This window comes from Marmota marmota, unplaced genomic scaffold, assembly GCF_001458135.2.
Source record: "Marmota marmota marmota unplaced genomic scaffold, marMar, whole genome shotgun sequence".
NCBI classification, from domain to species: Eukaryota; Metazoa; Chordata; class Mammalia; order Rodentia; family Sciuridae; genus Marmota; species Marmota marmota.
In genome coordinates this window covers 3,014,470-3,029,105 of record NW_025999863.1, presented here as the reverse complement: position 1 = coordinate 3,029,105, position 14,636 = coordinate 3,014,470, and the positions used below count along the sequence as shown (strand labels likewise).

General features: G+C 62.8%; 1 protein-coding gene across 1 annotated transcript in view; it reads left to right on the top strand.

The window, feature by feature from the left end:
* The first annotated feature begins 725 nt into the window (after positions 1–725).
* Positions 726–14,636, top strand: part of Plin3 (perilipin 3) — a 32,429-nt gene continuing 18,518 nt past the window's right edge. The window contains exons 1-7 of the mRNA XM_015503646.2: positions 726–864; positions 1,429–1,517; positions 2,841–3,039; positions 3,148–3,230; positions 5,917–6,214; positions 8,715–8,914; positions 12,760–12,891. Of these exons, the coding sequence (XP_015359132.2) occupies positions 1,446–1,517; positions 2,841–3,039; positions 3,148–3,230; positions 5,917–6,214; positions 8,715–8,914; positions 12,760–12,891 (984 nt within the window). The 5' untranslated portion in view covers positions 726–864; positions 1,429–1,445. The remainder of the gene's footprint in view (positions 865–1,428; positions 1,518–2,840; positions 3,040–3,147; positions 3,231–5,916; positions 6,215–8,714; positions 8,915–12,759; positions 12,892–14,636) is intronic.

Genomic DNA, 14,636 nt, shown 5'->3' with positions numbered 1-14,636 from the left:
CGAGGCCCCTGCCTTGCAAAGGGTGCTGCCCGCTGCGGCGCCCCGGCCCCCCCTGGCCGTCGCTCGCGGGGCGGGTCGAGGGCCGGTTCCCCCGGAGGGGGCGGCGGTCCCGGGGTGCTGCAGGCCTTGTCTGCCCTGGGCTGGGGCCGCGGTCCTTTGGAATTTAGTCCACTCTTGAGCCTGCCCAGGCGGCGGCCCTGTGTCTGGGTCAGGAGCTCCTCTGCCGTGGACCTCAGGCAGTTTCCAAGATGAGGAAGTGGGGTTTGGAGTTGAGGGGTTGCAACGGCTCTAGCCAGCTCTCTCTCCCAGGCGGGCAGGACACTGACCCCCAAAGACGGTGGTGGCCACCCTTGCCGGAACTAGTTCCCGGAGGGCTGGAAGGAAGAGGGGCCAGGAAGCAGCCCAGGCCTCAGCAGGACTTGGAGGGAGAACAGGGGATTCAGGTCGTGATAGCCCCCACCCCTCCCGTGTCCACGGGGTGTTACTTGCTGGCCCTCTGAGAGCCAGCCCCAGGGAGGCCATCTGGTTGGTTCTGGGCCATAAAAACCAAGCACACCTATGGCTCAAGTGCCACCTGTGCAGGGTGCTTGGACCCACCTGGGGACCCTGTCCTCTCCTGCCCGACCTGATCGATCTGCAGTGGGGCCAGGAATGGCCTTTCAGTTTTAAAAAGTTTATCTGTTTGTTTTTTTTTGGGGGGGGAGGGTGCCGGGGATGGAGCCCAGGGCTCTCAGCATGGACGAAGTGTCTACCGTGGACTGCACCCCCAGCCCTTAAATGGAGGTGCTACTGTTTGTCTGGCTCAAAAATCAGAAGGCACCTCCCACCCGGCCCAGCCACCCGATCCTCCCTCTTCCCTGAAAGGTAGCCACTGTTAATTTTCCTGTCTCTGAGCTTCTGTGGGAAGCAAGCACGGCATTTTGCACTATTCAAAACCTATTGTCCCTTAACAATACCCGTGAGCCTCTGCATGGAGTGTGTGCCCAGGCACACACAGTCTGGCCAAGTGGCAGAGCAGGTGCGGGACTGTCCCTCAAGTGAGCTTTCTGGGTTCAGGGGAGAAGGCTGTTGAGACTGGCAGCTGCGGGCAGTTTGCCCCCACCACAGGCTCTGGACCAGACCCACCTCCCTGGACAACAGGTGACATGAGCAATCCTCAAAGAGGCTGCTTTTCAAGGTGGCCCTGGGAGCTGCCAGAAATGTCAGGGGTGCGGCTCAGTGGTCAGCACTTGCCCCATGTGGAGGCTCTGGGTTCACCCCAGCAAAAAAAAAAAAAGGAATTCAGGGTCAGGTGGGCACCTTGGACCTGCTGGCTGTTGACAGTGCTGCTGATGACCGAGGCCCACAGGCCACCTCCTGCTCTGAGTGATGAGGACTGGGTGCAGGCGGGGGCTGGGGCTTGTCCCTGACCGTCCACTCTGATCACAGTGCCTGCTGCAGACAGCATGTCTACCCACGGCTCCGGGACAGAGGCGGACTCTGACACCCAGGTGCCTGCAGAAGGACCAGAACACCAGGTGAGCAGGGCCCGGAGGGCGGGCTCCTGAGGTCAGTGCTGCCTCTCTGGGTCCTGGGCTATCTTGGGGTCCTGGACTGTAGGGAACCTGGGACTCGGGGGGGACCCCGGGGGCACCATTTGAGGCTCTCTGCCCCTCCCCCAGCCAAACTGCCCCCTCCTGGAGGGTTCCCTTGAAAGTGGATCCCTGATCTGCCCGCCACTCCTACTAGGATGGGGTCCCCCCGCAGATGCCGGCAAGCACTGTCCCCGGGCCCTGATTGTTTCAGAAGGCAAGTGGCCGCCCTGCTGGAGTGCAGCTGTGGGACATTCTTCCCTGAACACCCTCCTTGCTCAGGCCCTAGCCTAAAGGTCCCCTTCCCAGGAAGCCCCTGCGGTGTCGCCTGCCCACCCCCTTAGTGGCTGTTTACTGTGCCTTTGGCTTGGTCCCAGGTCAGCTGCCCTCTGTGAGTTGTGCGATTGTCCCCACAGTCCCCTGCTCTTGTAGCCAGAGCAGCGCAGCGTAGCGCCACGGGGTGGGGCGGCATGGTGGTGTGCCAAGGAGACTCCATGAAGTCACTTGGCTCTCAGGGCCTGGGGCTCTGCACATGCTGCTCGACCGGCCTGAGGACGTGGTGCAGGGACATGCACCAGACGCGGAGGACATGCTGCAGGACCCACCCACGGGCTCCCCAGACTCTCAGATCCAGAATTAGGAAGCTGCGTGGTAGGGTGGGGGCTGGGAGTGGGGAGGCCGCTTGAGTGGGCAGACCCTCCACTTGGGGAGACAGAAGGTCCTGGAGGTGGACAGAGGGGACAGCTACACACACAGTAACCATGCTTAATGTCCCTGGACTGGGCACTTGACATGACGAATAGCCGGGCCCAGTGGCCCACGTCTGTAGTCCCAGCTCTTGGGGGGCTCTGGCAGGACCAGCCTGGGTCTCAAAATAAAAACCCAAAACGGTGGGGGACGTCGCCCGGGCGCCCTGCGTTCAATCTCTGTACCACAAGTAAAGTCAGCTAGGGTGGCGCACGAAGGCCGCACTGTCTTAGTGCTCGGCCTTCAGCCACCCCAGGAGCAAGTTCAGGGACGGAGAGGGGTGGGCCGCCAGGGGTGAACACCCTGGTTGGCATCCACTCCAGGTCAGGGACAGTGGGTCTCCTGCCTTGTCACTTCCTGGGCGTGGCTGGGGGGCGCAGTCGGCTAAAGGAATCCACAGGAGGAGCTGGCGGAAGCTCCTGGTTGTGGGGTGCTGGGTGCAGGAGGGCGGGGCCAGCTTCTAGTCCTGGGTTCTGTCCCCGCCTCCCTCCGCCAAGCCCTGAGCGGCCCCTCACCCCACAGCCCAGTGTGGTGGGCCGGGTGGCCAGCATGCCCCTCATCAGCTCCACCTGTGACTTGGTGTCGGCCGCCTACGCCTCCACCAAGGAGAGCCACCCCCACGTGAAGACCGTCTGTGACGCGGCAGAGAAAGGCATCAAGACCCTCACTGCGGCCGCGGTCAGCGGGGCCCAGCCCATCCTGTCCAAGCTGGAGCCCCAGAGTGAGTGACACCCCAGAATGTCCACTCCTGTCCACTCTGGCTCCCGTCCCCCCAAACGCCAGGCCCCCAGCAGCAGTGACAGTCCGACTCTGTTTTGTCCTTCTCCAGTTGCATCGGCCAGCGAGTACGCACACAGGGGCCTGGACAGGCTGGAGGACAGTCTGCCCGTCCTGCAGCAGCCCACGGAGAAGGTGAGGCTGCGTGTGCGGCGGAGGCCCTGGGCCTGCCTCAGGGTCCAGCCTCACTAGCAGAGACAGCAGTCAAGACCCCACGGCCCCCACTTTGCCCAGAGCGAAAGCCACCCAGGTCACTGGCTTTGCCCCAGCCACGTCGGCCTCTGTCCTTCTTCGGGACTGTCACACCTGGGGGTACAGGGCACAGTTGAGATTGGGGGACGCAGTGATGGGAACGGAGCGCTTGGCCTCGGGAAGGGGAGCTTGATGGGGGAGGCAGAGAGAAGGAACACGCCCGGCCGTGTCCTACCCCGGGATCTTTGCACGTCTTCTTTCTTTTGCGTGGTAAGGGGTACCAGGACTGAACCTGGGGCGTTCCGCTGAGGTTCTCGCTAAGTTTCTTAGGGCCTCGCTAAGTTGCTGAGGCTGGCCTTCAACTCGCGATCCTGCTGCCTCAGCCTCCTAAGCTGCTGGGATGACAGGTGTGACCGCTGTGCCCAGCTCCCCTGGGCACATTTTCAAGCCTCAGATCCCCAGAGGCCTTCTCTTCCACTTAGAGGAGGTCCTCCCCCGTCACCAGCGGCCAGCAGACTTGGTGCGTCCATTCTGCCGCTGCCGTCCATCGCGGAAACCGCCAGCCGCCCGCCCATTGAGCCCTTCGAATGTGACTTTCCTGATTCTTAAGTCACAGGTTTACTTGCAGGCGGACACAATGCCTGTGTCTAATTTTATCATATGTGGAGCTGAGGCTCGAGCCAGGGCCTCACACATGCCGGGCAAGCGCCCGGAGCCACCGCCCCAGCCCGAATTCCTGACTTTAACTGCCTGTTCAGTGACGTGTGGCTACTGGTGGCCCGGTTCAGTCAGAGGCAGTGTGGACTTCTCACGCTCAGCAGCTTTTCTGAGATGCAACTAGATGAGGCCACTCGACCCCCCACTGGACACAGCACCGTATCGTCAGACGCCTGTGTGCAGCCGTCACCCTTGACTTCAGAACACTTTTGTCCCCCTATAGACCCCATGTCCCTTAGAAGTCACTTGCTCACTTTCCCACCAAACACCCTGCCCTGCACCTGTGGGGCCACGTCCGTCTCTGGGCTCCCCTTCCTGGACTCCCCTGTCACTGGATCACATGCTATAGCCTGTGTGTCTGGCTCTCACTGAGCACCAGGTCCCTAGATTCATGCACCTGCAGCAGGGGTCAGCATGTCCTTTGTGGCTAAGGAACATCCTGCCATGGCCAGACACCATCCTTCTGTGGACAGCCCCTGGGTGTCACCTCTTGGCTCTTAGGCATATGTGAACATTTGGGTACAGTCACATTCATAATCCCAGCAGTTCAGGAGGCTGAGGCAGGAGAATCGTGAGTTCAAGGCCAGCCTCAGCAAGGGCGAGGTGCTAAGCAACTCAGTGAGGCCCTGGGGTCGTGGCTCAGTGGTTCAGCGCCCCTGGATTCAACCTGGTGCCAAAAAACCCCAAACACTTTGTATAGTGTGAAACCTGGTGCTGCCCCTCGTCCCTGTCCCTTGCAACCTTGGCGTGCCTGGCCTGCTTCCTCCCTGGGGCCAGCCCTCCACCCAGCTTCCTGCTACCCTCCACTGTGACTACCTGTGGATACATGCAGTGTATCCGTCTGCTGCCTGCTGAGCACCTGCTGTATACAGACCCTATGCCCTTGACAGGCCTGGCTTGCGGAGCATGGGAGCTGCCGAGGCCCAGCACCGTGGCAGGCCTGGGGGCCTGTCCCAGGCAGATGCTGGCACTGTCCCTCCCACTGATAGCAGCATTCCTCTGGCCATTCCTCAGGGCCAGTGCTCCTTCTGTTTATAGAAGGGATGAGCACAGGGTCAAGTTCTCCAAGGTCACTCAACAGAGCAGCTGCTCCCGCTCCCAGAGGACGGCCCTCTCCCTGCTGCAGGCCCCCTGAGATGGATTTTCCTCTGGGGAGCAGTCACTTTCCCAAGGTCCCTGGGGCAGGCGTGTGGCCAGTGCTGGGATGTGAACTGGGCACAGAACTCCCCTGAGAACTGTGCGTTCAGTTAGCACGGTGCCGAGGCTGGACCTCTCCATCAGCCCTCCCTGCTAAATGCCTGACTCGGAGTCCAGGAGGCCAGGTGAGGGGAAGTGACCAGAGGCAGACACGGGGCCGGGTGCAGCTCCGTGGTGGAGCGCGTGTCTAGCAGGTGGCAGCCCTGGGTTCCGCCCAGCACCCCAGGGCGATAACAGGCCCTGAGGAGCAGTCCCCCCCCGGCCCCATGTCTCGTCAGAGGTGAGCCCTGGGTGGGACCTGGCCCTTGGCCTGCTGTGGACAATAAAGTTTTATTGGCATGTGGCCACAGCCATCACTCACCCACAGCGGCTTTCTCTGCCCGGGGGACAGAGCCACCCCCTGGCCCTGCAGCACCATCTGAGCCCTCCGTGGAGAGTGGCTGACCTTACTGTCCCTTGAACCCGTCGAGCCCTGCCAGGGTCCACCCAAGTTCTGCCCTTGGCACAGGCAGCCTGGCCACTCCTGGCCTCCGCTCCTGCAGGAGGGGCCACCTGCACCTTGTGCTACCCGGTTCGCTGGGTGGCCTGGCTCCTGTGGGCGCTGGGTCTTAGCACAGGGTTCCGAGCCCTGGGTGCCCTGCCCCCGCCCTCCGGGGAGTGGAGACGCTTGACCGCCGTGTGGGCGGAGGGACGCTGACGTTGGCCTGTCTCCTAGGTCCTGGCGGACACCAAGGAACTCGTGTCGTCCAGGGTGTCTGGGGCCCGGGAAATGGTGTCCGACACCGTGTCCAGCGCCAAGGATGCTGTGGCCACCCGAGTGTCGGGGGCAGTGGACGTGACCCGTGGGGCTGTGCAGAGTGGTGTGGACATGACCAAGTCCATGGTGACCAGTGGTGTCCACTCGGTCATGGGCTCCCGCGTGGGACAGATGGTGATGAGCGGGGTGGACACGGTGCTCTGCAGGTCGGAAGAGTGGATGGACAACCACCTGCCCATGACGGATGAGGAGCTGGGTGAGTGTGGCCGGGGCCCCGGGACCCTCCTCAGCACTGCCTCTCGGTCTCCTGGAGTCTGTCACCTGCTGCCACCTGGGCTCACCTCTGCCTTCCCTGCAGCAGCCACCAGAGGGCAGCGTGAGCACCTGAGTCAGGCCCTCCCCCTGCCCACAGCCCTCTGTGGCTCCCACTTCCCTTAGGGTCAAAGCTCAAGTCCTCCCTGTGGCACCTGCATGACACATCCCATCCCCTCCCTGCCCCCTGCTCCATCTGCTGCAGCCACACGAGCTCCCCGCCTGGCTCCAGGCCTGTTCCCTCTGCTTCCGTTGCCCTGACAGGCCGCTCCCTGCGTCCCTCTGGTCCCAGCTGAAGTCCACCTCTGGCGTGCCTGCCTGACCCTGCCCTATCTTTCCTCTTCAACTTTGACCCAGACCATGCCCTCTGGGCGGGCACAATTCTGACCACTGCTGTATACACTGCTGGGTGCCCAGAGCCTGGGGTGCAGTCGTGGTGCTGGGGACGGAGCCAGGGCCTCGCATGTGGCGGGCTGAGCCTCCCCAGCCCTGGATGGACGCTCCAGTGAGCAGGAGACGCCTGGGGGAGGGGCAGAGTGCCACGGAGCGGGGTTGTGTTCCTTTGGGGTTTTGGAACCAGGGACTGAGCCCAGGGGGCTCACCAGGAGCCACATCCCAGCCCTCTTCATTCTTTTATTTTGCGACAGGATCTCACTAAGCTGCTGAGGGCCTCATTAATTTGCCCAGGCTGGCCTCAGACTTGGGATCCCCCGGCCTCAGCCTCCTGAGCTGCTGGGGTTACAGGTGTGGCCATAGTAGGGACGTTGTCTAGGATCTGTTTTTCTTTGTGGTGCTGGGGACGGAAGCCAGGGCTTCGGCAGGCCAGGCAGGCGCTCCATCCCGAGCTGCACCCTCTGTGGGTGATTTTATTCAAGGGTCTCAGCACCTGGAGCCAGGCCCCATTTGGACTTGGGGACATGCAGTGCCCCACCTCTGGAGCGGAGGATGAATGTGAGGGACAGGGTGTGGAGGAGCTGGGCGCAGTGGGGGAGAGGGTCAGCTCAGAGCAGAGGCCTGGCGGGGAGGGGCCTTGGTCACCCCTGGAGGCAGGAGGGAGCTGCTGCCTGGTGCAGCAGCACCCAGCCCAAGGTCCTGTGTGGGGTGAGTGCAGGGGCTCAGAGGCCATGCCCATGGTGGCCTGGGCAGGAGGGAGGAAGGTCGGACCTGCCAGGTGGCAGGTCTTGAATCAGCAGGGGGTGGCTCTTCTCCTGGGGGCTCCTGAGTCCCGCTCAGGGGCTCAGATGCCATCTCATGGCTCGGGGTGGCCTGAGCTGTGGCAGTGAGAGCCACATCTCCTCCCCCTCAGCCCAGGACACTTCCTGGTGCCAGGGCCACTGTCTTTCCCTGGCACCACAGGCCCAGGAAACAAAGCTGCTTTCACCAGGAGGGCACAGCTCCTGGCGGGGCTCCCGGGCCACGACTGGGGAGTTTGTGTTTGCAACCTGCCTTGGTGGCACGGTGGGGCCGCCCTCCCTAGGGACACAGGGTGGCCCACGTGCTGGCTACCTCTGTTTCTGTTTCATACTTATTTTTAGTTTTTCATACACAGGTCCACATATATGTGGGGGGGTGTATTGCTATGTCTTTTTCCAGAACTGGGGATCAAACCCAGGGGCCCTGTTCCCCCGAGCTGCACCCAAGCCCCCCACCCTTTTTGAATAGTTGGACAGCATGCCTTGTTTTTTTTAATATTTATTTTTTAGTTGTAGGCAGACATAATACCTTTATTTATTTATTTATTTATTTATTTATTTATATGTGGTGCTGAGGATCAACCCCAGGGCCTCGCATGTGCTAAGCGTGGGCTCCACCACCGAGCGCCAGCCCATCGGGGTTGTTAAAATGTAAGGGGCAAAGCCCTGGCGGCTCCTGGGGGCGGCCGCCATGACGCGCGCGCTCCTGCAGCCCGGCCTCCTTTGTGCTGGAGAGGCCGCGTGGGGGACGTTCTAGTGTCAGCCGCAGGGCACGGCTGCAGCCCTCCTTTCCTGTGCGTGCATTGAACCAACCGCAGCGCATCTTTGTGTCTGTGCCCAACAGGCACAGGTATTCTTGTCCTTGTTCCCGCAACGACCTGGCCTGTCGGCACCACGGAGGCGGCCTGAGCACCTCTGCGGAGGCTGTGCAGATGCTGCGCCACACAAGGCGCCACCCACATCCGGGGATTGGATACCCGGGGTCCTGGGGACCCGTGTACTGCGGCGAACTCCTCCGCGCTTTAGGGAGTCCATGAAGCCAGAGGCGGGCAGACCTGCCCGAGGGCCCAGCGTGGGGCCTCAGTCCTGCCGGTGTGGGGGCCCCTTCCTCCCCTGCGCGGGTGGGGCAGTGGAGGCCGGTGGGCAGTGGAGGCCGAGGCCTGCATCCCAGGGCCTGGCCAGCGCCGGCGCTGGGTGGTCTGTGGCACTGGGTGGTTGCCCTCCGCCTCACCAAGGCCCCTCTGCCCGCAGCGCGCATCGCCACGTCCCTGGAGGGCTTCGACGTGGCCTCGGTGCAGCAGCAGCGGCAGGAGCAGAGCTACTTCGTGCGGCTGGGCTCGCTGTCGGAGCGGCTGCGCCAGCGCGCCTACGAGCACTCCCTGGGCAAGCTGCGCAGCACCCGGCAGCGGGCCCAGGACGGGCTGCAGCAGCTGGCGCAGGCGCTCAGCCTGGTGAGCGCCTGCGTGGGCGGGGCGGGCGGGCGGCTGCGGTGGCGTGGCTNTGCCGACAGGCCAGGTCGTTGCGGGAACAAGGACAAGAATACCTGTGCCTGTTGGGCACAGACACAAAGATGCGCTGCGGTTGGTTCAATGCACGCACAGGAAAGGAGGGCTGCAGCCGTGCCCTGCGGCTGACACTAGAACGTCCCCCACGCGGCCTCTCCAGCACAAAGGAGGCCGGGCTGCAGGAGCGCGCGCGTCATGGCGGCCGCCCCCAGGAGCCGCCAGGGCTTTGCCCCTTACATTTTAACAACCCCGATGGGCTGGCGCTCGGTGGTGGAGCCCACGCTTAGCACATGCGAGGCCCTGGGGTTGATCCTCAGCACCACATATAAATAAATAAATAAATAAATAAATAAATAAAGGTATTATGTCTGCCTACAACTAAAAAATAAATATTAAAAAAAACAAGGCATGCTGTCCAACTATTCAAAAAGGGTGGGGGGCTTGGGTGCAGCTCGGGGGAACAGGGCCCCTGGGTTTGATCCCCAGTTCTGGAAAAAGACATAGCAATACACCCCCCCACATATATGTGGACCTGTGTATGAAAAACTAAAAATAAGTATGAAACAGAAACAGAGGTAGCCAGCACGTGGGCCACCCTGTGTCCCTAGGGAGGGCGGCCCCACCGTGCCACCAAGGCAGGTTGCAAACACAAACTCCCCAGTCGTGGCCCGGGAGCCCCGCCAGGAGCTGTGCCCTCCTGGTGAAAGCAGCTTTGTTTCCTGGGCCTGTGGTGCCAGGGAAAGACAGTGGCCCTGGCACCAGGAAGTGTCCTGGGCTGAGGGGGAGGAGATGTGGCTCTCACTGCCACAGCTCAGGCCACCCCGAGCCATGAGATGGCATCTGAGCCCCTGAGCGGGACTCAGGAGCCCCCAGGAGAAGAGCCACCCCCTGCTGATTCAAGACCTGCCACCTGGCAGGTCCGACCTTCCTCCCTCCTGCCCAGGCCACCATGGGCATGGCCTCTGAGCCCCTGCACTCACCCCACACAGGACCTTGGGCTGGGTGCTGCTGCACCAGGCAGCAGCTCCCTCCTGCCTCCAGGGGTGACCAAGGCCCCTCCCCGCCAGGCCTCTGCTCTGAGCTGACCCTCTCCCCCACTGCGCCCAGCTCCTCCACACCCTGTCCCTCACATTCATCCTCCGCTCCAGAGGTGGGGCACTGCATGTCCCCAAGTCCAAATGGGGCCTGGCTCCAGGTGCTGAGACCCTTGAATAAAATCACCCACAGAGGGTGCAGCTCGGGATGGAGCGCCTGCCTGGCCTGCCGAAGCCCTGGCTTCCGTCCCCAGCACCACAAAGAAAAACAGATCCTAGACAACGTCCCTACTATGGCCACACCTGTAACCCCAGCAGCTCAGGAGGCTGAGGCCGGGGGATCCCAAGTCTGAGGCCAGCCTGGGCAAATTAATGAGGCCCTCAGCAGCTTAGTGAGATCCTGTCGCAAAATAAAAGAATGAAGAGGGCTGGGATGTGGCTCCTGGTGAGCCCCCTGGGCTCAGTCCCTGGTTCCAAAACCCCAAAGGAACACAACCCCGCTCCGTGGCACTCTGCCCCTCCCCCAGGCGTCTCCTGCTCACTGGAGCGTCCATCCAGGGCTGGGGAGGCTCAGCCCGCCACATGCGAGGCCCTGGCTCCGTCCCCAGCACCACGACTGCACCCCAGGCTCTGGGCACCCAGCAGTGTATACAGCAGTGGTCAGAATTGTGCCCGCCCAGAGGGCATGGTCTGGGTCAAAGTTGAAGAGGAAAGATAGGGCAGGGTCAGGCAGGCACGCCAGAGGTGGACTTCAGCTGGGACCAGAGGGACGCAGGGAGCGGCCTGTCAGGGCAACGGAAGCAGAGGGAACAGGCCTGGAGCCAGGCGGGGAGCTCGTGTGGCTGCAGCAGATGGAGCAGGGGGCAGGGAGGGGATGGGATGTGTCATGCAGGTGCCACAGGGAGGACTTGAGCTTTGACCCTAAGGGAAGTGGGAGCCACAGAGGGCTGTGGGCAGGGGGAGGGCCTGACTCAGGTGCTCACGCTGCCCTCTGGTGGCTGCTGCAGGGAAGGCAGAGGTGAGCCCAGGTGGCAGCAGGTGACAGACTCCAGGAGACCGAGAGGCAGTGCTGAGGAGGGTCCCGGGGCCCCGGCCACACTCACCCAGCTCCTCATCCGTCATGGGCAGGTGGTTGTCCATCCACTCTTCCGACCTGCAGAGCACCGTGTCCACCCCGCTCATCACCATCTGTCCCACGCGGGAGCCCATGACCGAGTGGACACCACTGGTCACCATGGACTTGGTCATGTCCACACCACTCTGCACAGCCCCACGGGTCACGTCCACTGCCCCCGACACTCGGGTGGCCACAGCATCCTTGGCGCTGGACACGGTGTCGGACACCATTTCCCGGGCCCCAGACACCCTGGACGACACGAGTTCCTTGGTGTCCGCCAGGACCTAGGAGACAGGCCAACGTCAGCGTCCCTCCGCCCACACGGCGGTCAAGCGTCTCCACTCCCCGGAGGGCGGGGGCAGGGCACCCAGGGCTCGGAACCCTGTGCTAAGACCCAGCGCCCACAGGAGCCAGGCCACCCAGCGAACCGGGTAGCACAAGGTGCAGGTGGCCCCTCCTGCAGGAGCGGAGGCCAGGAGTGGCCAGGCTGCCTGTGCCAAGGGCAGAACTTGGGTGGACCCTGGCAGGGCTCGACGGGTTCAAGGGACAGTAAGGTCAGCCACTCTCCACGGAGGGCTCAGATGGTGCTGCAGGGCCATCTTCTCTGTCCTCTCTAGTCGCCCCTCCGTGCATCTGCCCCAGTCTCCTCTTAGGAGGTTCTGTTGCGACCCGGCCGCCAGATGTCTGTCTCCGTAACCCCCTCTTTAAAGACCCACCTCCAAGCCCAGCCCCGTCTTGGGTTCTGGGGCTCTGGGCTTCAACGTGTGAATTCGGGGGGACAGTGCAGCCTGACCGGGTGGCTGGCTCTGGGCCTCAGCGCACCCTCCTCCAGCCGGTGGCCGAGGTGCTTTCCATGGCACCAGCCTGGGGTCCCGGGCGCAGCGGGCAGTGGGCCTGGCCTTTAGGTGCTGTCAGGCCGAGGCGGCGCTTCCCCAGCACGTGGGCGGTCCTAGGGCCACCCCCAGCACAGAGGGACAAAATCATGGGAGGCCCAACACACGCTAAGCACTACCCCTGCCGCAGCACAGCCCACCATCCCCATGTCAGGGCGCGCAGTCCAGCAGCCTGGCCATCCACTGGGCGCCCGGCTCTCAGTCCCCAGTAAAGCTCTCGTCCCTCCCAGCCCAGCTGTCACCACAAGGCTTCTGGCTCTGGATTCCAGGGACCTCCTGGGGGTGGACCCCGTGTGTCCTTTTGTGAGTGGTTTTAGCGTCATATCCTCAAGGTCCCTCTACCTGGGGCCAGCTGTCATACTGCCCCTTCTCCCGACTGAGTAGCATTGCACGCAGTGCTTCCTATACTGTCACGCCCCAGCCACCAAAGCCAGTCCGCGGCCAAGGCCACGTCTGGCTGCAAGGGACAGAGTAGATGGGTTGGAGTCACCACAGAGCACGTGAGGCCACTTTCTCTGCTGCCCCTGACCACACGGGACACAAGGGGGTTGATGTTTTTGAAGTCCACAGAGGCCCTGTGGCCATAGAAATGGCCTCCGACCCCCCCTCCAGACCATCTCATAGGTCAGATGGGAGCAGAGGGTCCCGGGGCACCCTCTTGTCCCCCGTGCTGTCCTGTGTGACGCCGTGATGCTGGGCTGTGCGGGGGCGCGGCAGGGTCCTCCCCTCACCTGCTCTCTCCTGCAGATGGAGACCGTCAAGCAGGGTGTGGACCAGAAGTTCGTGGAGGGCCAGGAGAGGCTGCACCAGATGTGGCTCAGCTGGAGCCAGAAGGAGCAGGGACCACAGGGCACCGAGAGGGACCCAGCCAAGCCAGAGGTACCCGGGCGGCCTGGGTGCCGGGGTCCAGCACGGGGGACCTTCCGTAGGACCAGGTCGCGGGCTTGAGCTCAGGCGTGCGTGGTCACACCTGCCCAGCTCACAGTGCCAAGGAGCAGAGCCGGCCCCGTGCCCGTGGGCAGATCCATAGGAGGTGCCCCATCCACGCTATCAGCTGTCCCTCGGCCACCAGCAGGAGCCAGGTGACACGCTGCAGTGTGGTTGGACCTGAGGACCTCATGCTCAGGATGAGATACACAAGGCCACACAGAGTGACTGCAGTGACAGGAGAGTGCAGAGGCAGGACCCCGGCAGGGACAGGGCTGTCGTGGGGACGGCCTTCCTTTTGGAGAGGTAGAATGTACTGGAATTAGAGGCCGTGGTCGCGCCTCATGCGAACAGACTAAAGGGCAGCGTGTGGCCCCCTGACGGAGAGACGTGGTGGACGTCCTTAGATACCAAAGAGGAGACTGAACACATTGAGATGTCACGCGCTTTGTGATCAGAGCACTCGTTGTGCAGACCTGGACCGCCTAGGACTGTCCCCGTGCCCCAGTGCGGGACGCGGCAACTAGAAAACAGTTTCTCAGACGAGCAAAGCAGGTCTCGTCTCCCAGGTCACACGGTCCCCAGGTCACACCGTCCCCAGATCCAAGTCCAGAGCCCTAGCTGCCGAGGCCACAGGCACAGTCCCCCTGGCCACTCTTATCCCCTGCTGGATGCGTTCTCAGTGACCCGATTGACTCTCCTGGTGGCTCCTGCCCAGAGGCCCTCCCAGGACTCTGCCTGGTGTCTGTAAGGAGCAGCCTGAGACTGAGACGCGCACTGAATGTGCGTCTAGAGCGCACAGCATGTCTAGCGGGTGACCCAGCCCGCAGCCACCGTCACTGTCTGCTCTTACACATTCCATCACCCCATAAGGTAGCCCTGTCCCCATGAGCAGTGACCGTCCTGCCCAGCCCTGTACCCCTGAGCCCACATCCTGACTCTGAACTCTCCGACCAGTGGAGTCACAAGTCCCACCCTGTGGCCTGCTGGTCTGGCTCTCGCTGAGCACCAGGTCCTCGCGTCCCCCACACTGAGCTGTCACCTGGCTCCTGCTCATGGCCGAGGACACTCCAGGTGTGCGGGAGCCAAGTGTGCCCACCACTCCTGCAGCTGGTGAGAGGTGGGCTGCGGGCTGTGTCCTTGTGTGGATGCCCACTGGCACTTCCCCTGGTCACTCAGGTCGTCCCTCAGTCTCCTGGGGCTGGTCCTGGTCCTGACCCAGAGCTGCAGGTGTTCTAGGCACTTCTGGGATGGCGCGGTGTTTGGTAGAAGACACCCACCACCTCACGCTCACGGCGGCTTTAGGTGGCTCATGGTAGACCGGCCAGTGTCAGTGCTGGACCAGGGATTGCCACCACCGTGTCATTTGGGGGAGATAACAAGAGTAAACAGCCTGTCCACGCACAGGGAATCTATTGGGACACTGTTCTGTCCTGCGGGTGGCCGGATGCGCAGCCGTGGAGCCCACGGGTACCATCCGAGCGTGCGCAGACGAGCTGCCCGTCCTGGGGCGACTCCTGGGTCACCTTTTTCTTTTCTGTTTTTATTTGGGGCTGGGGTGGACCAGGGCCTGGCGCGTGGCAGGCACGTGCTGCAGCAGGAGGTCCCCTCCGGCCCTGGCCCCCACCTCTTGTGGGTGGGGTGCCCCCGCGAGGCTGGCTGTGGCCCCAGGAAATCGCAGGCCACTGCCGCCTGGA